Raw genomic sequence first — 27,635 nt, 5'->3', positions numbered from 1 at the left:
GACTGCTATCCTAAAGGTTGGCAGTATGAATCCCCCAGAGGGACCATGGAGGAAATTCTCTGCCAATCTGCTTCTGTTACCATTACAGCCAAGAAAACCCCACGGAGAAGTTCTACTCTGTAATGCATGGGGTCACCCTGAGTCCAAATCCACCGAACAGCCACCGACAGGAACATCTAGGCCTTGGCCTAGAGCTTATCGGGCTTCTGTAGTGGTTCCACGTATGCACGGAAGTCTTTGTCTTTTGAGATTCTTAGGCTGTATTCCCTTCACCTTTAAGGAGAATGGGAAACAAGATTCACTGACTAAGCTCAAGAACTGACGGTGCTCTTGGGTAAGTGTTGGGCTGCTCCCCATAAGGTCAGCGATTCAAAGCCACCAGCCACTGCATGGGAGAAAGATGAGGCTACCTGTTCCCAAAGAGATCCTCGGAGATGCTCCATGGGTCCCTGTGACTTGGGAAATCGACTTTCAGCAGCGGATTACTGAAGGTAGAAAGCCCTTCAGACCCCTGATAACTGCTAGAAGATGGGAATGGGTGTCACAGCTGGCAGTCTTATCTTCCCTGAAAACACTTTAATAACTGACTCTATTTTTTGGTCTTTTCTTTTATGTCCACCTCCCCAAAGCACTTTAACATGCTGGTTGTCAGAACCAAACTAAAGAGAGCAGTGAACCTTCTTCAAGTGCAGTTCATTCACTAAAGCAATCTAGACCTGATACAAAATCCTCACCCATGGCAGTCAAGCAATTTTGTAAGATACAATGTATTTTTCCAACTATGACCCCAAATTTCAATGGCTAGCCTCTTCCCTCATACACTGCTCACATAAAATGCTTCAGACTAGCTGCGGTCTTCTTCAGCAATAACAGTCTAGTACGGGTATGACCGTCGGGCCCTAGTGTAGCCATACACATTCTTTCATTGCTGACCCTTGTGGGTCTCTGAGCTCGGAATTCTTCACAGGAGTAGAAAGCCGGGTCCGGGGAGCGGCTGGTGGTTTTGAAATGCTAACACTGTGGATGGCAGCCCATCGCATACCACTACACCACCCACAGCTATATATCTAACCATTCTTGTCTGGAGGTGAGAATTTATTTATTCTCAGCAGTTTTGCACCCAATGCATTAAAATATTTAGAGGCCCGCCGATTCCTGTTCGGGTCCCCTCAGACTCATTTCTGCCAGATGAGGGTCACGTTCCCAGACACGTCTCTCTATAAACAGCGTGCCTTTGGACCGCATTTAGGGTACCTTAATCTTAAAGTTAGTTCCTCAGACGTCAGATCTGGATGTCTCTTAAGGGAAGGGAGTGGGGTGTGGGAAAGCTGCGGCAGAGGGTGAAAACAAGGTAATGCAGCTGGGCTCCTAGACAAAAGGTCAGCAGTTCAAAACCACAGCCGCTCGCTCGGTGGAAGACAAGGCTTTCTACTCCTGTAAAGAGTTACAGCCTCAGAAACCCGCAGGGACAGTTCTAGCCTGTCCTGTAGGGTCGCACACTCGATGGCACAGTTTTGTGGTTTTGTTTTGAGACTCCGAGCCTTGGATCGCGGGAAGGCCGGGGTAGGCCCTGCGACTGGCGTCTCGGGGGCGGCGCGAGACGGCCGCCTGAGCAGCTGGAGGGCCGAGCGCCGGGCCCGTGTTATTCTCGACCCTGACCCGTCGGCCCACGGCCCCAACAAGCACGAAAGGCGGCCCCGGCCCCCGCCTCCCAGACTCACCCCGTGCCCATGGCCGGCCGAGTCCGTCCGCTAAACCTTCCGCTGGCGCGCCACCGCCGGAACCAAAGGGCCGCGTGACAAAGAGAACCCGGCGGCGCCCGGACCGCGCGGGGCGGGGCCGGGGGCGGGGCCAGGGGCGGGGCCGGGCCGCGGGGGCTGACGGGAGCTGCGCGCTGGCCTGGCCGCGACTCCCGGGGACGCTCCGGTCCAGTCCTTTTGCCCCGCTGCACACAGACCTTTGGCCAAGTAACCTGGGGACCCCTCCAGCCCGAGACGTGGTTGCAACACCGACCTTGTAACTGCCCTGACATTTGCTACTGTTCCCCACGTTTGATTTCCACTTCTAGCCTGGGAACAGAAACTCGAAGAGTGCTACATACTTCCTTTTGGCTATTATGAGTTTAATTTAAAGGTTCCGACGGTACCTCTCTCCTCCCGACGTCTTTGAGGAAGCTGAGGAAGGCTCAGTTGGCTTCCCAACCCTGATGGGGTGCGTAGCTGCAGGATTTGCACTTAAGCTTCCCTGTGAGGTAGCATGGGTGCTGCCTGTCTCCCCTGTGGCCTGTGGTGGTCGCCTGTTCTTCAGTGAGGCCCTTGGGGGCAGGGAGAGGTGCCCTTGCTAGAGAGAGGCCTGAACGGATGCCAACACTCAAGGCTCAAAGAGCCATGGGCAACACAGGCTACAAATGGGAAGCCCAAGACTTCCGGAAGGCCTTGAGTATTTGATTCTTTTTCTTTTAGATGGTGGGATGTCCCTGGTGTAGGACTGGGAAGGAGGATACTTTGACCAAACAACCACGTCTGACCTCTCACATTCTCTTCTGTGGGAAAGTGTGGGTTCCTATTGCTGTTTCTTTCCTGTCTCCGTGTTATATCAGAGGTGGCTGAGAAAGAAAGACACGGCATAGATAACATTTCCACAATGACAACAAAAATAAAATAAAAAAGCCCAGAGGGAACAGAATAGATAATACGTAGTTGAACAGAGATGATAGCAAGTCATTCACAAAAGACAACAAGTGGTTTTGAATTTGGAAAGAAAACACGCATACAAAACAATCCCCAAAGAAGAAAAAGTTAAAACCTGAACAAAATCAAAAGCAGGGAAATCATATAAGAAAGCTAAGTAGTAAGATAAAAACAACAGTCCTTGGGAATGTCCCTGTCAGCCTGAGGAACCAGAAGCCCGTCGACCTTTCGATGTCTTTGAGCACTCCTTTCTCCAACTTTCCTGGATCTCATTCCAAGACCTTGTGATGCTTCAGCCTAGGGCTCTAGGTAAGTAAGTCTGTATCCTGACCTCTTAGTCATGATCGCAATTCATGCCTTACCGATGGAGATGCCGCCAATACTGTGTGGGCCAAGGAGCTGTTGAACTACCCCAATGTGTTGACTCAGTCAGTGTCGTTAGTCTCCTGGCAGTAGCCCCATCTTCTATGATCTGGTCGGTTTTTCACCCAGTCCTGAAGCTTAAGGCAGGGCGCTATATGTTCCACTAACTGCAAGGCCAGCAGTTGTCCAGGGGAGAAAGATGAGGCTTTCTACTCCCTTGAAACGTTGAGGTCTTGGGAACTCACAGGGGCTGCGCTACCCTGTCCTGTAGTCACTATGGTTGGGCACCAACCTGATGCGGTGAGTTTGTTCTCTTGTTTTTAAAGCTTAAGTTTAGAAAGGAATTAAAAGATACTATTCTCCGAATAAACCACTTTCAGGACGTTTGGGAAAGTAACGGTAGATTTAATAAAATTGACAATGAAAGATAGATCTACAAAGAGAACTGTGTCACTTCAGACAACTGGTAAATATTGTGTGTGTGTGTGTGCGTGTGTGTGTGTGTGTAGTTAAATTAAAAACCCTAATCCTACTGCTCGGAGAGGTTAACCTTTAAACCAAAACACATCCTCTGAAGCCTTCTAGCTGAGCAGTAGTTTACCTGAACTAGTTTAACAAAAGGTCTGCCTTGAGCATTATGCTCTCTTTTAAAAACTGTCTGTGTGGGATCAAAGGAGCTCTGGGGGGCGCTGTGGGCGAGGCATTGGGTTGCTAACCTCAGAGTCAATGGTTCAAATCTGCCAGTTAATCCTCAGGAACAAATTGAGACTTTCTGCTCCTATAAAGATTCACAGGCTCAGGAACTCTGTATACCAGGGGTCCTCAAACTTTTAAAACAAGGGGCCAATTCACTGTCCTTCAGACCCGTTGGAGGGTCAGACTATAGTTAAAAAAAAACTATGAACAAATTCCTGCACATATCTTATTTTGAAGTAAAGAAACAAATGGGGCGAAAACACCTGGAAGGCGGGATAAATGTCCTTGGAGGGCCACATGTGGCCTGCGGGCTGTAGTTTGAGGACGCCTGCTGTATAGGGTCATGATGAGTCAGATGGACTCAGAGACAGTGAGTTTATGTGGGATCAAATTAAGCAGCAACTCAAAAGATCAAATAAGGACCTCTAGTGGGCAGTGTTTGTTTTCACAAGGAACGACTCAAGAGGAAGGTGAAGAGGAAGAATGGCATCACTATCGCTGAATGGTAAGTGTAGAAGCTGCTGCATGAGTATATGCTTTGCCGTGTAAATTCTCAACAACAACAAAAATACATAAATATAATTTAGAAAACAAACAAACCTCAAACCAGGATGCTGCTCAGTCTATATAAAACCAGAGAACATCATGAGGTAGAAGACTTATCGCAGATTTCCTTCAAGGACTAGCAGACTGACGAATTTTTCTTCCTTACTCAAACAAAGGACCCTCACCACTTGCATATTCCCACACATCCATTAAAGGAAATCCACTGACATACATAATTTAAGAAGAGAAAAAACAAAAAAAAACCCCAAAAATATTACCCAAAGCCTGTTAGTAGTTCAAGGTCTGTTTGTTGACCTTTAGGAGTATTTTCTGGACGAGTCTGATGGCGTGCCATGTCCTGGCCCCAAAGTCCATCTTTTATACTCCCCGGAACCCCCTTGCTCTGCTTTTCCGGATGCTCCATTGCACACCCCCACTGTTTTGCCTTAGTGTGGTGGGGTCAGATCAGTTGCACATCCCCCACTGTGTCTCAGGTGCTGTCCCGTGCAGGGCCATGGGTCAGTGCAGGATGTCACATTTCGCCATGGGGCCGGCTATATGGTCCTCTCTGTACATTGGGCCCTTTGAGCCTGGCTATTGTCCTCTGAGCTTGGTGGGTCCAGGTGTGTTCCGCTCCATTCTTCCTCCTTCCTTTGCTTCAGCTTCCTTCTGGGTGTGGTGTGATATGTCAGTTCCTTTCCCACACCAGACGATCTATTTTCATTTTCTGTTGTATTTCCTTCGATGGTGGAGGTCGGGCTAATTCTGACTGGGGCCGGCATATGGGCTAGTCTCTATGTGGATTCCTCCTTGAGTTACTTTGCCCTCCTGGTTTGGTGTGTCATGGTGGGGCCCATATGCATGTTCCAGTTCTGTGGGGACACAACCAATACTCTCCTCCTGGGCGTGTTAGTGCCTTGTTCCCCCCATGCCATGCACTCGGTTTCTCCCCACCCAGCTTCTCCCTCCACCTGCTCCCCTTCCCCTTCTTTATGTTGGACTCTCATGTACCTCCCTAGGTGTGGCCTGCCCTCCCTCCACCTATCTATGCTTCCACCCGTTTATTGCGAGATAGGTGTTTATTCTTCTGTTTCTGTCATGCTGATGGTACTTACCTCAGGGGACTCATGTTATACCTGTCCTTTTGAGTTTGGCTTACGTCGCTTAACATGTTCCTTCCAGCTCTACCCACGAAACAGCATGTTTCAAGTGATCTTCCATGCTTTTCAGTGCTTCATAGTACCCCACTGTGTGTATGTGCCAGAGTTTACTAATCCACTCGTCTATCGATGGAAACTTAGGCTGTTTCCAAGTCTTTGTGATTATGAATTGTGCTGCAATAACCATTGGAGTGCAGATGACTGGTCATGTTTTACTTGTTGCTTCCACCGGGTATATGCCCAGTAGAGGGATGGCTGGATCATAAGGTAGATCAATTTCCATTTTCTTTAAGTATCTCCTGATTGCTTTCCACAGTGGCTGTATAAATCTACACGACCACCAGCAGTGGAGGAGGGTTCCTGCTTCACCACAACCCCTCCAACACTTGTTGCTCTCTGATTTGCTGATTGGACTAGCTTTAGGGATTTTAGGTGGTATCTCATGGTTGTTTTGATTTGCATTTCTCTTATGGCTAATGACCTGGAACACTTTCTCCTATGCTTATTGGCCATATGGGTCTCCTCCCTAGTGAAAGTTCTTTTCAGTTCTTTTGCCCACTTTCTTAGGGGGTTAACGGTTTCCTCTTTTTGCGGGTCATGATGGTGTTGTAGATTTTAGTAATGAGCCCTTTGTCCGATGTGTCATTACTAAAAATCCTCTCCCAGTCTGTGGGTTGTCTTGTCACCTTCTTGGTGAAGTCTTTCGAGGTGCACAGGTACTTTATTCTTATTAAATCCCATTTGTCGATTTCCAATTCCCCTGTGTGTGTGCCCTTAGCTCCCTGGGCCAGTGCTCTGAGGTTAGTCCCGATTCCCTTCTTGATGGTCCTGATGGTTTTGTGTTTAACTACTAGGCCTGTGATCCACCTTGAGTGTATTCTTGTGCATGGGGTGAGGTGAACGTCTTGTTTCATCTTTCTACATGTGGATATCCATTGTTTCCAGCACCACTTGTTAAAAAGGCCATCCGCTTCCCCCTTGATGGTTTTGGGACCCGTGTGGAAGATCAGTTGTCTATATGCTGATGGTGTTATTCTTGGGCTTTCTATTCTTTCCCACTGGTCTGAGTGTCTGTCGTTGTGCCAGTACCACGCTGTTTTGACCACTGTAGCTGTGTAATAGGCATTAAAATCCGGTAAGGCGAGTCCTCCAACTGTGTCCTTCTTGAAGAGCTCTCTGCTAATCCTGTTTCTTCCCTCTCCATATGAAACTGGTGGTCAGTTTTTCCAATTCTTTGAAGAAGGTTGTTGGTATTTGAATGATATAGCATTGAACTTGCTTTAGGTAGCACTGTCATCTTGACTATGTTGAGCTTTCCGATCTACGAGCAGGGGATGTTCTTCCATTTGTGGAGGCTGCTTTTGGTTTCCTGTAGTAAGGTTTTATAGTTTTCCTTGCATAGGTCTTTAGTATTTTTTGTTAAATATATTCCTAGATATTTCAGTTTGTCCTTAGCGACTGTGAAGGGTACTTCCTTCTTAATCCCCTCTTCCATGGCCCTGTCCGATGTGTATAGAAACCCTACCGACTTCTGTTTATTGATCTTGTATCCTGCTACTCTTCCGTATTCCTCTATCGCTGTAAGTGCTCCAGCTGTGGAGTTTTTGGGGTTTTCAAAGTACAGGATCATGTCGTCTGTAAATAGCAGTAGTTTCACCTTCTCTCCCATTTGGGTCCCTTTGATGTCCTTCTGCTGTCTTATGTTGTTAGCCAGAACCTCCAAAACTATGTTGAATAGAAGTGGGGACAGGGGGCATCCTTGTCTTGTACCCTTTTTCAGTGGGGTTGTTTTTTTCTTTCTCCATTGACTATGATGTTGGCTGTTGGTCTTTCATAGATAGCTTGTATGAGCTTGAGGAACTTACCTTCCAATCCGATCTTCATGAGTGTCTTCATTAGGAATGGGTGCTGGATGTTGTCAAATGCTTTTTCTGCATCTATGGATATTATATTATGGTTTTTTTTATCATTTTTCTTCTTGATGTAGTGTATAATATTGATGGATTTTCAGATGTTAAACCATCCTTGCATCCCTGGGATTAATCCTACCTGGTAGTGGTAGATGATATATTTTATATACTTTCGTATTCTATTGGCCAATATTTTGTTAAGGATGTTTGCATCTATGTTCATTAGAGATATTGATCTGTAATTCTCTATACCTGTGGGGTCTTTGCCCTGTTTGGGTATCAAAGTAACGCTGGCTTCATAAAATGAGTTTGGGAATTTGCCATCCTCTTCTATGTTATGGAATACGTTGTGGAGGATCGGTGTCAACTCTTCCCTGAATGCTTGGTAGAATTCTGCCATGTTCTTATGTGCCACTTTGGTGCTGTCAAAGCTATCCACATTTTAATGCACATATTACTATATCTGCAGGTCCACCTAGACAAGATAGGCTGGACAAACAATGTGAGAAGAAAATAACGGGACCAGTGGTCCCGGAGGGACACGAGAGTGTGGGAGATAGGGGAAGGGAGGAGGTGTTGGCCAACCAGGGACAAGGGAACGAGTGGTTCAAAACCAGTGCCAGGGAGGGGAGGGGAGGACTGGTAGGGAGTGACCAAGGGCAAGGTACCTGAGAGGAATTACTGAAACCAGAATGAAAGCTAACATGGTAGTGGGACGGGAGGAAAGCAAAAGGAAATAGAGAAAAGGAGTAGGAGGCAAAGGGCATACAGAGAAGCCTAAATACAAACATGTACATATGTAAATATATTTATGGTTATGGGGGAAATAGACCTATGTGCATATATTTATAGGTTTAGTAGTAGGATAGCAGGTGGACATTGGGCCTCCTCGCACCATTCCCTTAATACAAGAGCACCTTGCTCAGCTAAATGGTCATTTCATGATACCCATCTTCCTCACATGATTGCTGAAGACAGATGTGTGCATAAGCAAACGTGGTGAAGAAAGCTGATGGTGCCCGGCTATCAAAAGATACAGCATCTGGGGTCTTAAAGGCTTGAAGGCAAACAAGCCACCATCTAGCTTGGAAGCAACAAAGCCCACAAAGAAGACGCGCACAAGCCTAAGAGAACACGTGGTGTTGAAGGGATCAGGTAGCAGATACCAAAGGAAAAAACCATCATTGTGTGATCACCTTCCCTACATAAATACTCAAGACGAATGTGTGAATAAGTAAGTGTGGTGAAGAAGGCTGATGGTGCCCGGCTATTGAGAGATATAGAGTCTGGGGACTTAAAGGCTTGAAAGTAAACAAGCGGTCATCTAGCCCAGAAGCAACAAAGCCCACATGGAAGCAGCACACCAAGATGTGTGATCATGAAGGGCCGAGGGGACCAGGTTTCAAGCATCGTGAATGAGGGGAGCGCATGATAGGGACCCAATGCCCATCTGTAGACAACTGGACATCCCTTGCAGAGGGGTAGTGGGGAGGAGATGAGTCACTCAGGGTTCAGTGTAGCAATAATAAAACTCACAACCTTCCTCTAGTTCTTAAATGCTTCCTTCCCCACAACTGTCATGATCCCAATTCTACCTTGCAAACCTGGTTAGACCAGAGGGTGCACAGCGATACAGTTGGGATCTGAAAACACAAGGAATCTAGGACAGATGAACCCTTCAGGACCGGTGAGAGACAATACTGGGAGGGAAAGGGAGGTAGAAAGGGGGAACTGATCACGGAGATCTACATATAACCTCCTCTTTGGGGGATGGGCAACAGAAAAGTAGGTGAAGGGAGACGCCAGGCAGTGTAACATAAGATAAAATAATAATTTATAAATTATTAAATGAGTTCATGAGGGAGGGGGGAGCAGGGAGGGAGGGGGAGGGAGAAAAGGAAAATGAGCTGATTTCAGGAACTCAAGCGGAAGGCGAATTTTGAGAATGATGAGGGCAACGAATGTATAAGTGTGCTTTACTCAATTGATGTATGTATGGATTGTGATACGAGTTGTATGAGCCCCAATAAAATGATTTTTAAAAAACGATTAAAACAAAAAAAGGAAATCCACATACTTTTTCCTTTGCATCTTTTCCCGTGCCCTTTATTTTTCTCTTCTGCTTGAATCGGGACTGCTGCCCTGTAGGCTTTCAAAGGCAGAGGGTCTTGGTTCTTTTGGCAGAGTAAAGGTTGTGACAGAAATTCCAGGCTGCTCACGAGGACCTGGGTTCTGGGGCTCAGAGGAAGGCCCACTTATCTAAATCTTCTGGAGCGTTTGTGGGAAGTGCAGATCGCAGGTTTGTCAATGGGAATTTCAGGGGTTGGTGCCTGGGAAATCTTTATTGGTCGGTTCCCAAGGTGACTTATTTACAGAGATCAAAGGTTAAGGATGGAATAAAGTGGAAGAGGGGGAAGGAGGGCCCACTGGGACGTCCCACCCCTCACATTCCCCATCTTCCTCCTGTGTCCTCTTGTCTGTACCTTACCCACTCCCAAAGCATACTTTCTTTTTGTGTGTGTGTTTCAGATACTTTTTGTTCCTTCAAATTTGTTTATTTATTAGGAGTGACTGAAATAAAAAATAGAATTGAGTCCCATCATCATCATGATCATCGTGGAAATGGCTTTAAGAGAAAACTGGTCAGATGAATATTATTGCTTCCCATTTTCAACCAGTAGGTAGTTGCCATTGATCTAGACAGCCAACCGTCTGCCAAGAATGCGTGAGATATGTTATATAATACAACATGCCCATTCACGGGGGAAACCCACCAGGAAATAACTTATGTGTACTTATTGATTTCATCGTACAAGACCAGCACAAAGGCACCACCCATGCCTCTGAGCACATTGGACCAGGCGCCCTTGAAGAACGCTTTGCTCCCTTCATCCCGAGCGATCTTCCTCCAGCAGTCCAGCGTGCCGGTGTACATGATATCAGTTCCTTTGCGCCCCGACTGCATCCTCATTCGGCGACGAACGGTGTCCAATGGGTAGGAAGTCACCCAGCCACGGCTGTGACGGACTGTGCAATCATCCAGCTGACGAAGATGTGGGTGTTCTTGGGATCCGGAAGCATTCCCTTTGCGGTGTCATAGATGCCGAAGTAGGCAGCCCGGTAGATGATAATTCCCTGCACAGACACGTTGAAGCCCTGGTACAGGCCCCTAATCCCATCAGACTTGGTGATTTTAACCAAGCAGTCACCGGGGCCTTTAAACTCCCGTTTGGCGCCAGCTTTGCCCACATCAGCTCTAGAGGGGTACAGGCAAAATCAAGAGGGTACACAAAGCACAAAGATGTGGCCCCCGCGGCACCGCCCGATGCCAGGTTCCCTGCAAAGTAGCGCCAGAACTGGGTCCTCTTGTCCACACCACCCAGGAAGATCTGCTTGTATTTATCTTTGAAGGCAAAGTTGAGAGCCTGGGTGGGGAAGTATCGGATGACATTGGCCAGGTTACCACGCCAGAAAGACAGGACTCCCTGCTCCTTGGGGATACGAACCACACAATCGATGATGCCCTTGTACTGCTTATCTGCGGTGATTTGCTTGCTGGCGTGCTGCACCTGCAGCAGCAGCTTGACCCGTTCGATGGGCGCTACCGCCGTCTTAGAGATGGCCGCGGCCACTCTACCTGCCAAGAAGTCCTTGGTGAAGGACACAGCGGCATCTGTCATGTTGGAAGAGAACGAGGTGACGGGCGACCGCTTAGATGGAACAGGAACCAGCTCTGACTCTGGGGCTCTGGGGCCCAAAGCATACTTTCAAGCACAACACTACTCCTTTTTTCCCCCATTTCTGCCACCATTCTACCATTTCCACCAAAGTGGAAGCTGAAAGAAATAGATCTGAGCCTTTTCAAAGTTTTTTTTTTATCATAGAAAGATTCAAACAAGACGAAGATGGAAGGAACAGCAAGCTCAATTCCCATTGTACCCTTCATGCCACACAGCTTCAGTCGTCTGCTCACCCTCCAGTCTACCGCTCTCTCACAAATATTATTTTGATTCAGATTCCAGCTTTCATAACTCTTTATCCATAAATATTTCTTATACATTTCTAAAACAGAAAGATAAAACCCCAAACAAACCTACTGCCATTGAGTTGATCCTGATTCATAGTGATGGCAGGACAGAGTGGACCTGCTGCAGATCCTTATGGGAGCAGCAGCCGCCTCTTTTCCCGTGGATTTGAACTGCCGACCTTTCAGTTAATAGCCTGATGCTCAACCCATGGCATCACTAGGGGTCTTTTCTAAAAGAGGACTTTTAAAAACCTACAAGTATAATACTATTATAAAGTTTAAGATAATTTGTAATAAATTGTTAGTATTATCAAATATGCAGGAAAAAGATGAGGCTTTCTGCTCTCATAAATATTTACAGATTTGGAAACCCACAGACACAGTTCTGTTCTGCCCTAAAGGTCACGATGAGTTGGGATCGAGGGGATGGCACTGAGTTGTTTTTTCTAATCTGGTTCCACCTCTTTCGCCAGGTTCATCTCTTACCCTTTTATAGCATCGTACCTAACATCTTAATACCTTAGTAGGATCTTCTAAAGAAAAACCAGATAAAGTGAAGCAAAATTAGTTACAAAATTTAATAAAAGCAATTCATGTATACACTCAAATTCAAACAGTTTCAAAATTAGACATGAAGTAAGAAGTATTTTTCTTCCTCGAAGTAACTGCACACCTTTCTCTGCCTCCAGTGTGGGTACAGACACAGGCCGAGAGATGAGGTACCGGGGGTGGTTGTTTGGCTGGTTGGTTTGGTTCATTCTAGAGTCACTGATAACCAAAGGCCAACTTTTTTTTTTTAAGATCATGTTATTGGGGGCTCTTACAGCTCTTATGACAATCCACACATCAATCGTATCAAGCATATTTGTACATATGTTGCCATTATTCTTTTCTAAACATTTACATTCTATCTGAGCCCTTGGTCTCGGCTCTTCTTTTTACACTGCCTCCCCTCTTCTCCCCTCATGATCCTTTGATAAATTTTAAATTATTATTTTTATCTCTTACACCAACCGCTGTCTCCCTTCCCCTGCCGTTTCTTCCACCCTCCTCTTCCCTCCTTCCCCTTCCCCTCCTGGTAGCTCTACTCCCATTTCTGTGCTTGAGGGGTTCATCTGACCTGGATTCCGTATGCCCTGAGCTCTTATCTGGCCTAGTCTGCAGTGAAAGGCAGGACTGGGGTCATGATAGTGGGGGGTGAGGAAGCCTCAAGGAATCAGAGGAATATTGTGTGTTTCATTGGTGCTATACTTCACCCTGACAACTATTCTTATATATCATTTGTAAAATTTTCTCTACATATATACACATGTTTGTGTAATACTGCTATATACATTGTTCTGTGGTGTATGTATATGAGTATGTATACACATACACCCATATACATAGTTCTACTTCCTTAGACAATAAAAGCAAGCTATACGTGTCTGTACGTATATTTTCTGTCAACGAAAGTCGATATTATGCACATGTAACACATATTGCCTGCTTCCTCTTGTCTGTACCTCGCCCTCTCCCAAAGCGCACTTTCAAGCGCCATGCTATTCCCTTTCCCCATTGCTGTGACCATTCCATTTCTACCAAAGTGGAAGTTGAAAGAAATCATAGATTTAATCCTTTTCTATCCAAAAGTTTGCATTCCTTAATACCTTGGTAGCAATATACATATATATTTCCAGTCACTGGCTAGGAAAGGTGAATTGTGGTGGGATGGTTTGGGGCCTTCTAACCAGTGACAATTGCATGGACACTTTTAACAAGTCCCACGAGCAGTGGTCCTAACACTGAACAGCCTTTGACAGACGGGCTGCTTCTCGACAGCTTCTCACTGCCACTCTGCCCTGGTTTTCTAGGCGGGCAGCCTGCGGCTGAGCCTCAGGAGACCCACTCGTCGTCATTTTATTCGAAGTTGCATTTTATTGACCTGCAGGTCAAATTCAGACCCACGGTCCGTTTTCCCTTTACCACAGGGAGACCTTTGAGACCCAAACTCAGAGAGGGGCTTGTGTTTTTTTTCAGATCTTGCAGGTTTCCCCCCTTTATCAGGGTGCTACCTTACCTTGATTCTATGGCTCCTTTTAGGGGACAGACTGGAGTTTCCCTTTCCAACAGGCTTCTGCCTTACTTGTAAGTTCTGGCTTTTGCAGGTTTCGCTGTATTTTAAAATCTATTTACAGGGGAGGATCGATTGGTGGGTCAGTCATTATTTGTGTAGACACGGCTCTAGCCCTGAGCACTAGCCTGACTCTGAATAGAGCCCATTTAACTTATTTTTATGCACTCGGGCTCTGAAGGTATTTGGATTTGCAACCCTGTCACATACTGCCCACTTCCCAGTGCGCAGCTTGTTGAGTTGTATGATCCCTGATGTAGGCCCAGAAGTGAACCGGCCGCAGCCACACGCCCTGCAAGCCCTTCGCAAACGGCGAGAGAGACCCCTTCCCACTTGCTTGTATTCACATCACATGACGGGAAAGGCTCTGAGCTGTGGAGAGAAAGGAAAGGCCTGCTTGTCCTGCCCAGGCTCTAAGCCCAGCTTCCCTCAGTCTCTGCTTTTATTTGTGATGCTCACAGTCAGGTGTGCCCAGCTGTCTGCCACCCTGTGCCATAAGAGAGTGTAAATGAGGCACACTTGTAAGGCAAAGCACACCAGCTTCCTCTCCTCCAGGGAGCTAGTCTTTCACGAGCAATTGGCTCTCTGACGGGCCAGGAGCCTCTGTGAGGTGGCACTCCTCACTGCACCATGGGTAGTCCAAATGTCCCGGCTCTGAGCATCTTCTCTTACTGCCACATGCTTAGTGATCCTACATTCTGGGGACTCTGATGAGTAAGGCAGGCGGAGTTCGTGTCCTCTAGGAGCTCACCTGCTAGCACAGGATGCAGGCATCTATCAGGGGATCACCTGCAGTCACACCATGTTGTTAGTTGCTGGGCAGTCGGTTCTGACCAACGGCAACTCCCCGTGTGGAGAGCAGACATGCTCCACTGGTTTTCATAGCTGTGGCCTTTTAGAAGCCATGGCCAGGCACGTCTTCTGAAGTGCCAGTGGGTGGGTTTGAACTGCCAACCTTCTGGTTAGAAGTTGAGCACGTAACCATTTGTACCCCTGTGTTAGTCTGGGTGGACTAGAGAAACAAATCCACGGACACATATATGTGTATAAGAAAGAGATTTATATACCAGAGGAATTGAACATTGAGAAAACATCCCAATCCAGTCTAGTCCAAGGCCATAAGTCCAATATTAGCCCATATGGCTGATACCGATCCATAAAGTCCTCCTCAGACTCACAAAACACATGCAGTGAAGTCAAATGCAGGATGATCACGAGCCAGTGGGTAGAAAGTCTTTGGGTCCAGTGGTGTTGTAAGCACCTCAATGCTGACAGGGGTGTCTCTGTGACTTCTCCAGCTTCCGAGATCTGGTTGGGTCCATTTGACTTGTCTTTTGCAATGTCTCCCAGGGAGTAGCAGAGAGAGAGAGAGAGAGAGAGAGAGAGAGAGAGAGAGAGAGAGAGAGAGAGAGAGAGATGTCTTCTGCCTCTAAGAAGGAGGTACCAGATTTCCCAGAATTCTTGAGAAGGCCATGCCCACACAGAAGTCTCATTGGCTATTCCAGATTGACAGCCTAGACTCCACCCCTACACTCTTAATCCTTAAATTGACACCAGATTAGGTGACTGCCACGGCCTCCCAGGGACTTCAAATATGCGTCTTGAGTTCCAGTACATACATGCATGCATGGGCTTATTCCAAACAAAACATGTTTAAACACGCCTCTGCAATCACAAGCTCTCCCAAAAGGGCCCAATCAAAATAGTGACTTCTTAAGGAATCTGACGAGCCAGTTAAATTCTAGGCAAAGAAGTCGTCCCCAAAGGTTATGACAGTTACATTTTGGGTTTCACAGGGGTGATCTTGATGGATCTTCCTTCAAAGGCAGAGGGTGATCAAGAGGACTTGTTATGAAGATGTTTTAAGAAAACGGAAAACTGAATTGATGGGAAAAATTCAGGAAAGTTGTGCTGAGGAATTTCCCCCCCCGCCCCCCCGACACTGCACCTACTCGCTCTGCAAATGTAGCAACTGCTGTCCCACGAGCATTTCATGGGCCCCTCTCACCCCACTTACCCTAGAACTGATCCTGACCCTCAGGCTCTCTTATTCCCTGCACTCAAAGACCAATGAAGAGGGCCACGACGTGAGTCCCGGGAGGCGAGTTTGGATGCAGTGTCAGTTGAAGGGCATTGGACTCTGAGAAGAGCTGGGAGAGGCAGAAACACCCTCTCAAAAGACTATAGACCCAGAAGGAGGCTATGTTGAGACAAAAGCTTCACATTGGGGTCACTTTGTTTAATAAAAAGGTCTCTGATTTTGTAGCAACACTTGGTTTACTTTCCCTCACCCTCAGTCGAGTGTGGTAACTCTGCCCCCGCCAACACCACCTGATTGTAGTGTTTCCTCCCAAACAGGGTCAGAGTAACAATAACAATAATGCCTGGTTAGTGTACTTTACATATGTGTTTATTAATTCTCAACACAGCCATAGGAGGCAATTAGTGTCATGATCACCCTCATTTTATAGATGAGAAAACTTCCCAAATTGGTCGAGCTGGTAGAGGTGGGGGTTGAGCCGCGTTGTTCTGATGGCTTGCTCAATTGGAAAACGTGCTACCACCCCTTTGAGTGCAAGGCAGAAGGGACCAGGCTCTCCTCCAGTAGGTGGATTTAGATGTGACCCACCAGCGAAAGAACTCCTCCGTGACAGCGGTGGTAGAAATGGATCTGTTTTCTGGGCATCTACTTCTTCCTTGATATTTTTATATTATACTGACCATGCCTCAATAATAGAAGAATTAGCCCACTGAAAGGTGGGGGCATTTTCTGGGTCAGGTGAAGATTGTTAGGTGCTGGCAGGAGAAATGTGGGGCGGGGTGGGCCTTCCACCCCTCCCAGAGTGAAGTGAGGCAGGGGTGGGATGAAATTTTACCTGCTATTTCAGATGAGTTAGGGCAGTCGGTGCTTCAGTGGTAGGATTTTCCTTGTTTGTTTAGGAGACAGGTCTCATTCGTAGCCGTGCACCTCCTCTATCAGTGGCGACTTGTGTGTTGCTAAGATGCTGAAGAGGTTTCTATGGCACTTCCAGACTAACTAGGAGGGAAGGCCTGTCAATCTACTTCCAAAAATTAGTCACTGAGAACACTATGGCTCATAATAATCTGATCTGTAACCAATGATGGGGACGGTCCGTTTTGTGTGGGGTGGCCATGAGTTGGGGGCCTAATTGATAGCAGCTAATGACAAGAACAATGTGTCAGAGGAAGGTATTTCAAAGCCTCCTGCCTTCTTTGTGCCTTGCGAGATAGGAGGAAGGGGCCAATCAGTAATGGCAATTGACTGAAGTGCCTTCCAGGTCATCGGGCTGGGCATGACACTGCACCTTGCTCCATTTCACTTCCACTTCAAAGGTTTCGAGTCAGTGGCCAGAGGGTGAGGAGGGAGTCTCAGAGATCCAATTCCGTGGGTATCTTGGGAGATCCCAGCAGCTCTGGGAGATACACCACTGTCTTCTCCCCCAAGGATTTCCTCTGGATCTAATTATTAAAATATTCACGTGCTTACAAAGCACTGCCCCACATTCTCTCAGATTTAATTTTGAGTCTGACATCCATCCTTTAAAGAAGTAAGACAGGTATGGGAATCGCACGGTTAGTAAGCACCTAGTGGGTTCTAGATGCTAAAGTAGGTTTTCTGATCTCTTATTAGTCCCAATCGCTTTCTCATTTGGAGGGTCTTCTGAATTGTCCTAAGTATTTCTGCCTCTTAAAAGCAGTCCTCGTAGCACATAGGGTTAAGCTTGGGATTGTTCATCACACCAGGTCAATGGCTCAAACCTAGCAGCTACTCCTTGAGAGAAAGGTGAGGCTGTCTGCTCGGTAAAGACTGACAGTCTTGGGAACCCTAAGGAGCAGTTCTGCTCTGCCCTGCAAGGTGGACTTGGGGTTTTTGGTGAGTAGGGAAAAAGTCCTGGTGGCTCAGCGGTTAAAGGCTCGGCTGCTAATGGAAAAGTTCGTGTTTTGAACCCACCAGTGACTCCAGGGGAGAAAGGTGTGGTTGTTTGCTTTTTCGAAGAGTCCAGCCTTGGAAACCCTGGGGGGCTCTGCTCTGCCCCACAGAGTCACCGTGATCCGGACTTGCTTGATGGCTGTGGGTTTCCACAGGGAGAGCCTGGACCAGGAAAACCTGGGGAAGTTCTCCCCCTTCTGAGGGCCCACAGAGAGCCCCTGTCCGTGTCCCTGGCAGGTCCACCCCTCAGGCTCTGCCAGAGGCTCTGGGACGGAGAACTTGTACAGTGCCCTGATAAGCTTCTTAGGGGAGGCAGGTATTAGCTGGGATTGGATATTCTTCCCTGCTATGCCCTTCACACCTGGCCCTGCTGTGAATGGGATTCCATAGAGCACCTGGGGGCTGAAGAATGGGATGTTCCTGGTTGACAAGCTGCAGACCCACTCTTTGAGACTCGGGATTCCAATGGGTTTCCAGAGCTGAGCAGACCCCCAGATGCAGAGGTGCGAAGGTAAATAACACGATCAGGTAGGGGTTTCAGCGGGGCTGTTGGGATGGAACCCCCTGGGACATGAACGTGTCATGCAGGTGTGTTTTATAATTGAAGGGAGATTGTGTGGGTTGGAACAAGGTCATCCACCCCCTGCTCTGGAGGGTCCCGCCTGCTCTTGGGGACAAGAAGCCAGGGGCCTCTGCCTAGCTTCCCTTTCGGTGTGGACAGCAGCAGCCCACAGCCCTGAGCCGAGTGCTGGGTGCTCGGTGCAGGCCCTCCGGTCCTCCAAGACTCCGCGAAAGCCCTCTTCAGGCTCCGAACCCGAGTGGCTGGGAGCTCAGTCCCGAAAGGCGTGAAGGAGGGAGGCAAGATTTTAAATTATATAAAAAGAGAAAACAGGAGAAGGCTCTGTGACATAACACAGTGACACCCGCCTGAGGGACCCTCTGAAATGGCCTTAGGAGATTCAAGTGGACTTACCTCCAAATACTGTGTTCTTGGCAGGCGGCAGGGTGGCTGCAGGGAGCTGGTAGAAAGAAAATAAGAATAAAGGACCAAGGAGGAAGTCAACTCATTCCTTCTTTCTCTTACTGGAAGCCCTTTGTTGCTTTTTAATGCCAATTGTGTTTGCATTAGTGTGGTGTGCTGGCAAGACTGGGAGGTAGGTGACTCATCTGCTCAGCTACTCACTAGCTGCGTGACGCTGAGCAAGTCACTTCTCTCTGGACTTGTTTCAAATAAGGGGTTGCAGTCTGTAGAGTTTATAATTCCACCTTTCCCACTAAGATGCTAGGGCCTGTTCAGCTCACTCCTACTGTGTTGCTTATTATCACGTGCAGACCCACACATCCCAGTCACAGTTCTGTAAACCTGTGAACATCGATTGAGGTGTGTTAGATAGTTTGTTGGTTTGGGTTTCATGGTCTTCTTTATACAATTTTTTCATTTAATTTATTTTTAGGGTCTTTCATGTTCTTCCCTCCTGAATCCTAGCCATTACAGAGCACTTAGTTCGGTATACGTACTCTTTTGTATAATCAGCTCTATGCTATCATGCTCCAATTCTGCATGTCCCCTCACCCCCACTCACACTCACACATGCGCTCTCTCTCTCTCTCTCTCACACACACACACACTCACACATAGAAACACACTCACTCAGGGGAACTCCATGACATTCACTCTCAGGCTCTTCTCTTCTCTGGTTGATGTAGTGGAATCGCTTTATGTCAGTCAAAAGCCAAAAAAAAAAAACAAAAAAACACAGGGAGCTAGATTTTCTTGGAAATGCCTACTGCTTTCTCCTTTTATATCATTTCGAATCTTGCCTCCCTCCGTCACGCCTTTCAGGAGGTGAGATCCATGGCCTGGGCCACCGACCACAGGGGACTGAGCTCCCAGCCACTTGGGTTCGGAGCCTGAAGAGGGCTTTCGCAGAGTCCAGGGAGAACCGGGGGGCCACACCGAGCACCCAGAACTCAGCTGCTGCTGCCCACACTGAAAGGGAAGCTAGTCCAGAGGCCCCTGGCTTCTTGTCCCCAAGAGCAGGCGGGACCCTCCAGAGCAGGGGGTGGATGACACCCGTGCAAACACACCTGATGACACTTCTCCGTCCTCACTCGATGCGGGTGTGGAGCATCCTCAAGGTCCAATAACCTCTCTCTTTCTCTCCTTTAAAGGCTGTGGCTACCACCTGCCTGGGCTTCATGGTGACAGCGCCCCCAATCTCCAACCCAAATCCCAGAGCAGCCACCTCCTTCCAGGGACAGGATGAGAAGTCTTTTGTAACCAGATACAGTTGGCCATCATGGGGAGACTGATCAGGATGGGGGTACTGGAAAGGCGGTTATTCCAGCCAAAACGGCTTCCCTGGAGTCGCCTCTTCTTCCTACTGGGAATGTTGCTCATTGGGTCTACCTATCAGCACCTGAGGAACTGGGGGGGTCTCCCCACCCTGGGGGAAGCCGTCTCTGTGAGACACCGTGTAAAGCTGGCTAGCCAGGACCTCTCAGATGGTCAGATGGTGACGATGAGCAGGGGTCTTTCGGGAAGGACCTCTAACACGGAGGGGCAGGTACTGGTGCCGCCGACCACAGTGAGCAGACAGGAAGCAGAACTTAGCCGGCCCATGGCGAACACTCCCACTCAGCCCAGAAGAACAGTCACGATCACTCCGACAATACCCCTGAATATCTACATCCCATCAGTAGCAGGCACAGAGAGGGTTAAGGAAAAGGCCCCAACCCCACCCAGGAGAGGACTGCGGCATGATACCGTAACTGCAAGCAGACAGACAGGACAGAATTCGACGCCAACACCACCCAGGGCAGAACGGAAGAACCACAACCGCACTCAAAACAGAGAAAAGGGGGAGAAACAGTCCGCACCCCCACCAGCTCAAACAGCAGACAACGATGCTTCATTCCTGTCTGTGACCCTGAAAAGGAGCCGTGTGATCACCCCCACAACTGCAGCGAGAGGTGGCCGAACGATGGCACCCTTCAACAGAATGGGGACCAACGCTCCCCGGAGAACAGTGGAGGGAAATACTCCCACTCTTTTCAAGGGACTAGTTGACAACATCCCAATTTTCCTGACGCGTGAGAGAGAAACAAACATCTTGACTTCTCCAAGGACTGTAGAGGAGAACAGGCCTCCTACCCACAGAGGAGTGAGAAATACCAGCACAACCAAGCCCTGGTGGCTAGTGGGAAAGGACCACGTGACCACTGCCCCGCGGGCAGCCCAGGAGCACACCCCAGCCATCTCTGAGGGGCCCTCGGAGACCAGCAGCAGCGCAGCGGAAACCGAAGCCTCCACTGCCCCTCAGAGGGATTCTCCCCCCAGCACCAGTGCACCAATGGCCAGAATGCCCACTGCCACCTTTCAGAGGCCAGTGAAGAAGCCGCACCCAGCACCCAGCCCCTCAGTGACCCCCAGGGTCAGGGCCACCCCGACGCCCCAGGTCCATCCCTGTGTGGTTGTGATGCCAGGGCCAGCTGTGTTCACCAGCTCCTCTCCCAGCTCGACAACAGAGGGGCCCAGTCCCAGCCCCTCACTGCTGCCTTCCCATGACTCAGACCAGCACCCCAAGGCCGAGTATCCGTCAGACCTGTTCAGTGTGCAGGAGCGGCGCCAGGGCTGGGTGGTCTTGCATGTCTTCGGCATGATGTATGTGTTTGTGGCCTTGGCCATCGTGTGTGACGAATTCTTTGTCCCAGCCCTGGGCGTCATCACGGACAAGCTGCAGATCTCCGAGGACGTGGCAGGGGCCACGTTCATGGCTGCTGGGGGCTCTGCCCCTGAGCTGTTCACCTCCCTCATCGGGGTCTTCATCTCCCACAGCAATGTGGGCATCGGCACCATCGTGGGCTCCGCCGTGTTCAACATCCTCTTTGTCATCGGCACCTGCGCCCTCTTCTCCCAGGAAATCCTCCATCTCACCTGGTGGCCCTTGTTCCGTGACGTCTCCTTCTACATCTTTGACCTGATGATGCTAATCCTCTTCTTCCTAGACAGCCTCATTGCCTGGTGGGAGAGCCTGCTGCTGCTGCTGGCCTATGCCTGCTATGTGCTCACCATGAAATGGAACAAGCAGCTGGAGCTCTGGGTGAAGGAGCAGCTTAGCCGGGGGCCCCTGGTCAAGGTCGTGGCCCTAGGCGACATCAACAAGGTAAGGGCAGGCTGCCCAGCATCTCTGGGCAAACCGGGGTCAGGGGGAGTCAGGGCTGCAGAGTAGAAAGTTATAGGTTAGACTCCGAGAGATGGACGCTTCTGGTGCCTTTGATATTCATTTCACATTTACAGAGTGCCTGCCTTCCGCTGGGCACTATGCTGGGGCCTTTGCAAGTGTGCCTTTGTTTCGATCCGGTCACCCTATGAAAGGGTTATTAATACAGCACCACCATCACCCCATCTGTAAGGGAGGAAAATGGTGCCTGAAGAAATGACATCACTTGTTCAAGGTGACACGACAAATCGGTGGTGGAGCCAGAATTTGAACCCAGGTTGGTCTGACTGGATCTTTGGAAGTGACATTTGAGCTGGGCTTTGGAGATGATCCAAGGAGATACCAGGCCGGGGGTGGGGTGGGGGTGCGGGAATGCTAATCTCTACCGTGTGTGTGGTATTTGAGGTTTATCTAGCACCCTCATTTTCGTTTAATTCCATTTGTGACTTGAAACTGGGTGACTTGAATTGGATCTAAGTTACCTGCTTAACTGCATGCTACGGAGGTGCTTGGTGCTGATCCGTAGATGCAGAGCCCTCTCTGTGTGCACACTGGAAGAGACCAGGTACCAGGAGTACCAATGCAGCCTGGTGGTTTCTTCTGTGCCCACAATCCCTGCCCGCCCTATACCCCTGGGATCCTCCTACAAATTCAGGGGATGATTCAGTAACCTGGAAAATGAGATGACGTGATCTCTGAGAAACTCACCCCAAATGTCTTCTTCCTCGAGACTCCAAAGCGAGGCTAGCCTAGGGAACATGGACCCCATTTCTCTCCTGCTCTTAGAGGCAAGTTTGAGGAACGACTGGCTCAGAACCTGCGTGTTTCCCATCTCAGAGATGCTACTGCTGTGAGCAGACTTGCTCATGCTGAGAGTAGGTCTTAACTACTAATCCAGAGCAGCTTTGATGAGTGACCCAACCCAGCCCTGTGTCTGGGAGCTATGCAATGCAAGGGAGAGGAAATGTACTTCCTTTTCAATTTTTGACCCGAGTATGAGGAAACCTGGATTCTAATTTCATTCTAATTACAAGCTGTGTAACCTCAGGCCGGTCATTCTCTTGTTTGGGGAAATGGCTCTTCTAAGTCCAGTTCTAACACTCTAGGGTGAGAGCCCATGCCCAAGCTCGCTCCGCCCTTCTGGGATGCAGTCCAACCGTGATTTGCCAGATATGGTCAACAAACTGTCTTGTCTAGGGTCAGAACCTGCAGACACAGAACTGCAAGGAGTTCTGTCTATTCAGTCTATTTCCCAACAGACCTCTGGTCTTCAACACTATGAGCGTGAAAAAGAGAAGGATGCTCAGAGCAGTCCATAACTTAATACGAAGCCCCCCCCCCCCTTAATGACGTTAGCAGGGCAGGCCTTGTGAGAAAGGGACCATGAGTTCCCGCATCCAGTTCCTCCACGTGCATCAAGCCAGAGCTTTTCAGAAGGCCTCTCTGACGCACCTCCTGCCCCATCGTAACAATCGCACTGATAATGACGCTCTACAGCTTCTGGATTTTCAATTCTGCCCGAGCCAGACCCAGGAAACAAACGTCCCAAGCCAAGGAAGCATGATCATGATTCAAAGGAGAATTCACAACCTAATTAAGGGGTTCTTGAAGGGATTTATAAGAAGCTCTAGGGGTACAGGGCTGAAGAAAGACGAGGCAGGCTGCTTCCATGCAATTACACCCTGGGAGACCCTAGTGTACAATTCTACTCTCTTTTATAGAGAACTCGGCGCTTATCTGTTTGCTGAACCCACAACTAGTAAGACTTTTGATGGACAGCATTGTGTTTTCAAGCAGGTTGAATGACTGGCTATGTTTGGAAGTCAGTCTGCCTTTATTTGAAATTAAGACCTAAACCCTAAGAATTGCCTTCTAAAATTTTGTCCAAAAAATTCAAGAAACAAAATTATTTTAGAATAGTTTAAAAACATGTGAATGTAGAGTTTTGTTCTCTTGTAGCAGGCAAAGAGAGGAAAGTGGATTTCCTAGATTTTTATGTCTGTGTTTGGTGGGCCTGGACCTTTGATCTGGTTACTAAAACCAACCCAAACTCTATGCCACCGAGTTGATTCGGATCCCCTCTAGTGAGATCATCACGATAGGGTCACTATGATGGGGATCGTGAGAAAGAGGAGACTTTCTACCCCTGTCAAGAATTACAGCCTCAAGAACCCGCACGCGCAGTGCTACCCTGTCCTGTTGGCATCGACGTGATGGCCGTGAGTTTGGCTGGGTTCAGTGAAGGTGGCGATCTGGTTAGAGGGAGATAACAATATCAGTGCTTCATGGGCAGACAAGCACAAGCAATACTGAATTCATGAACCAGTGCTCTGAGGAGCTCGTCTTCGATCCAGTTAACGGCGTTGGTCTTAGTCTTTGCAGTTTCATGTAACAACCTGCACTTGTCCTTATAGATTGGTCTCCTTTAACTATGACAATGGACACCCCTTGCTCTACTCACTCATTCTCTCCAGGCAGAGTGGGGTGTCCAGGGGTCCCCCTTCTTGAGCATCTCCCAGTGAAAGCAGGAACCCAGGGAATCGAGTCTGTTCTCCCAGTAACTGCCCCCGAGGTGAGGAAGTCAGAAGAGAAGTGTGGAGACATGGGGTTGGGAGCTGAGCAGCAGGGCTGGGGGTGAGGCCAGAGTTGGAGCTGGTCAGGAAGTCTAGGCAGGGGAGAGACCGACAGGAACCAGAAAGACGCTTGGGCCTCCCTGTTCTTCTGTTGTCCCTGGGACGAGCTGTGGAGGGTGTCACACACGATGTCAGGGCATCACTAGCAGTCGATGTGGAAACAGAGCCGCGGAAGTCCACGTGTGCACTGCTCACCACCCCCTAGGGTCCTACCTGACTACATAGAGGGGCCTGAGCAAGTTTGTGGGAAGTTCTCATGATCTTTCAGCGGTATTTTCCCCCCAAGAAATTGTGACGCCTCCTCCTATATGTTCATGGTCCCATACAGTTTCCCCTTTCTTTCTCCTTAAGGGCGAGCAGCTCTCCCTTCAGTTGGCTTTGTTCTTGAATGGGTTTAAATGCTCTGGATCATGGGTGGGGTACTGACAGGCGAGGCAGACGACATGGCTCTATGTGGAGGCACTTGAACTTTGTCTGGTGGGCAGGTGGTGGTGGTGGCGGCAGCAGTGGGGCTCGGGGCTTGGCCGCTCCAGCCGCTCAGACTAGCAGAAGGTTGGGCAGGGCTGGGCACACTCTGCTCCTACCCGCTCACTTCCTCTTCCTCCAGCCTCCACCAGCAGCTCCCGCAGCAGCTGCAAGGATGAGGACAACTGGAACTGGGCTCCTATGAGGTTTAATAGGGTCTTTGCACCATGTCCAGATCACGTGACATGTTTTCCAGAACATACAGTGGGCATGAGGTGACACACAACTGTATTTGATCCAGCTTATTTAGTGTACCTTAATGATGCAGCGTGCATTTGCATTGTGGTGCTGGTGAAGGATCGAAAACACCATGGACTGCAAAAAGAGCAAATAAATCTGTCTGGGAAGAAGCACCACCAGAGTGCTCCTTGGAGACAAGGATGGCAAGACTTCCTCACATACTTTGGACATGTTGTCAGGAAAGGTCAGTCCCTGGAAGGACATCACGTCTGGCAAAGTGGAGGGGCAGCGAAATAGAGGGAGGCCCTGGACAAGGGGTATTGCCGCAGCGGGCCACACTGGGCGCACAGAGAAGAACAATTGTGCGCACGACACAGGAGTGGGTGGTTCTATTGTGCATGGGTCACTGTGAGGCGGAACTGACACGATAGCCTCTCACAACGACAGAGCCGCAGAGACTCCAGCTTCCCTGGAGGAGAGCGTGATGAGCGGGTCTCCGTTTACGGAGGCCTGTTTCCTGTGTGTGCTATCTCCAGAACTCCCTGTAGAAGCACCACGAGGAGCAGACTGTGACCCCCATTTTGCAGCTGAGGAGCCTGAGGTGCAGAGACGAGAACTCACTCAGCCCAAGTCCCAGCGCTGATGGACTATCATTGACCGGCTCTGGGAATCAGTCTACTTGGTGCTTTGAGCTCTTCAACAAAGCACCTAACTGAACCCACTGCTAGGGGCCGCGGGGCCTCCAGGTTGTGAAAATCTTTGTGGGGTGGCCCTGAGCTGAGGATCGAAAAGGAAGGCCCATGTTCGATTCCGGAAGACTGACTGAAGGGCAGAGGGGGAAAAGCTGGGCACAAGCAGCTGAGAACACGAGAAGAGAATGGACTGGGGTGGACACGAAGCATGTGAAGCTTCATGTGAACCTGTGTCTTCTGAGAACAAACCAAGGTCTCTGTAAAGTACATGTTGGAAGTGACTTGTATCGCCTCCATCCTAGGACCTTAGCGTTCCGGTGTGAGACCTGCCATTGTTCTCTCTCTTGCTTGTCGGTCATGGAAGCACCTGCTGAGGCAGAATGCCATCTCCCTCGGTTTCAAGTCACTCACTGAGCCGAGCTTCCAGACAACAGAACGTGGACACGTACTGTAACAGAGCATTACGTAATCCTGTTTCTGTAAGGCAAGAAACAACTTGAAAAAAAGAAAGTGAAATGCAATATGGAAGATGAGAAGAGTGTATTCTTCCAACAAGAAGAGACAAGCACAGGGACACTGCAAAGGCTTTACACAGTCTCTTTGATTTGGAACCTGTCTATGGATAACTCCTCTGTACAGACAATGGGATGAGCTAGCACACGGGCCAGAGAGCCAGCATCGTAGGCGTTCTAAGAGGCAAGTTTCTATTGTGACTGTTCCCCTCTGCCACGGTGCTATGAGAGCAGCCACAGGCAATCAGTACAGGAATAGGACTGCCCACGTGGTGTTTTACAGAGAACACATAACTTGCAGACATGCTTCTACCTGAGCAAGTTGGAGACCCTCCACCCCCAAAACAAAATCCAAATGCCCTACAAGTTGACATTTTTGTCCATTTGGGAAGTTGATGGACCTCCCGAACAAGGTTTGTCATCAGTCGACATTTCACCCTTTCTGCAACGAGAAAACCACTCATACGCATGAGTTTCCCCCATAGCGCTGTCCTTGTGAGCTGTGTTCAACGTCACAACAGTTTCTGCGGCATTTCCCCCAAGCAGGAAACAAAATTTCACAGCCACATGCTGTTCTCTGAAATTGACCATCCCCCAAAATGAAGTTGGAGTAAAACTGCTTTTATGAAAGCATGCACTGTGAGCAGAGGACCATCCCAGGCAACGTCACTGGTTGCGCGAGCTCAGAGCGAGTTGTTGGATGCTCGCCTGGCGGGGAAAATGCACACTACGAAAGTCCCACTCAGCCCAGTGCAATTTCATATTGGGGGAGGGGAGCACCTTGTATATGTGCCGAACACGTAAATCAAAGCAGATCCTTTCAGTGTGACAAGTGCGTGTGAAGGAGAATGGGGATGGGGAGGCGTCTTGGGGGAGAAGTCCAAGTAAGATCTGTGGACCAAGAAGGGAAGCCGCCGCTGCCCCTGGAGAAGAGCGCTCCTGAAAGAAGGAGCAGCCTCTGCACACGCTCTGACCTGGAGAGAACTTGCAGGCTGGAGGGAAGCAAGCATGCAGGCCTGTGTTGCTACTGGAGACGACCCCGGTTGGGGGACAGGGGGGGAGTGAGCACTGCAGCGCCTTGGGGATCAGTTGTAGAGTTTGGATTGGTTTGGAAGCACCACAGGGGAGGGACATAATGAGGGCCAGGCTTTCGAAGTCACTTCCTACCTGGTGCAGAGCCTGAACCATGGCTGAGCAAGAGTAGAAACAGGGGGCTGTTTGGGAGCAGGGCTTTGAACTGGATCATTTGTGGTTAAAAGAGCAAAACTGGAGTGGACCAGAATTTTTAAAATTTGGGTAATCCAAAACACTAACCAGAATGGGGGACATTGTCTGAAGTCCTGATATAGGCAAAGAAAGACTCCCTTTCAGGAGCCTATTGCATGTCATTGGACTATTGCCCAGGCTGTGGAG

General features: G+C 48.9%; 2 protein-coding genes and 1 pseudogene across 4 annotated transcripts in view; 1 reads left to right on the top strand and 2 right to left on the bottom strand.

The window, feature by feature from the left end:
• Positions 1–1,848, bottom strand: part of INTS14 (integrator complex subunit 14) — a 32,804-nt gene extending 30,956 nt beyond the window's left edge. The window contains exon 1 of one of the 2 annotated variants that reach the window (XM_075535658.1): positions 1,722–1,848. The gene's annotated coding sequence lies outside the window, so the exon portion shown is untranslated. The remainder of the gene's footprint in view (positions 1–1,721) is intronic. The other variant, XM_075535659.1, reaches the window with a different exon arrangement.
• A 57-nt stretch (positions 1,849–1,905) lies between these two features.
• Positions 1,906–27,635, top strand: part of SLC24A1 (solute carrier family 24 member 1) — a 47,769-nt gene continuing 22,039 nt past the window's right edge. For both annotated transcript variants that reach the window (XM_075535178.1, XM_075535179.1), the window contains exons 1-2: positions 1,906–2,999; positions 19,630–21,623. In XM_075535178.1, the coding sequence (XP_075391293.1) occupies positions 19,758–21,623 (1,866 nt within the window). In that variant the 5' untranslated portion in view covers positions 1,906–2,999; positions 19,630–19,757. The remainder of the gene's footprint in view (positions 3,000–19,629; positions 21,624–27,635) is intronic.
• On the bottom strand, positions 10,151–11,045 carry LOC142430256 (ADP/ATP translocase 2 pseudogene; annotated as a pseudogene).

The sequence above is a fragment of the Tenrec ecaudatus genome, chromosome 17, assembly GCF_050624435.1.
Source record: "Tenrec ecaudatus isolate mTenEca1 chromosome 17, mTenEca1.hap1, whole genome shotgun sequence".
In the NCBI taxonomy this organism is placed as follows: Eukaryota; Metazoa; Chordata; class Mammalia; order Afrosoricida; family Tenrecidae; genus Tenrec; species Tenrec ecaudatus.
The sequence above is the reverse complement of the archived record's forward strand: the minus strand, read 5'-3'. Positions and strand labels throughout refer to the sequence as shown.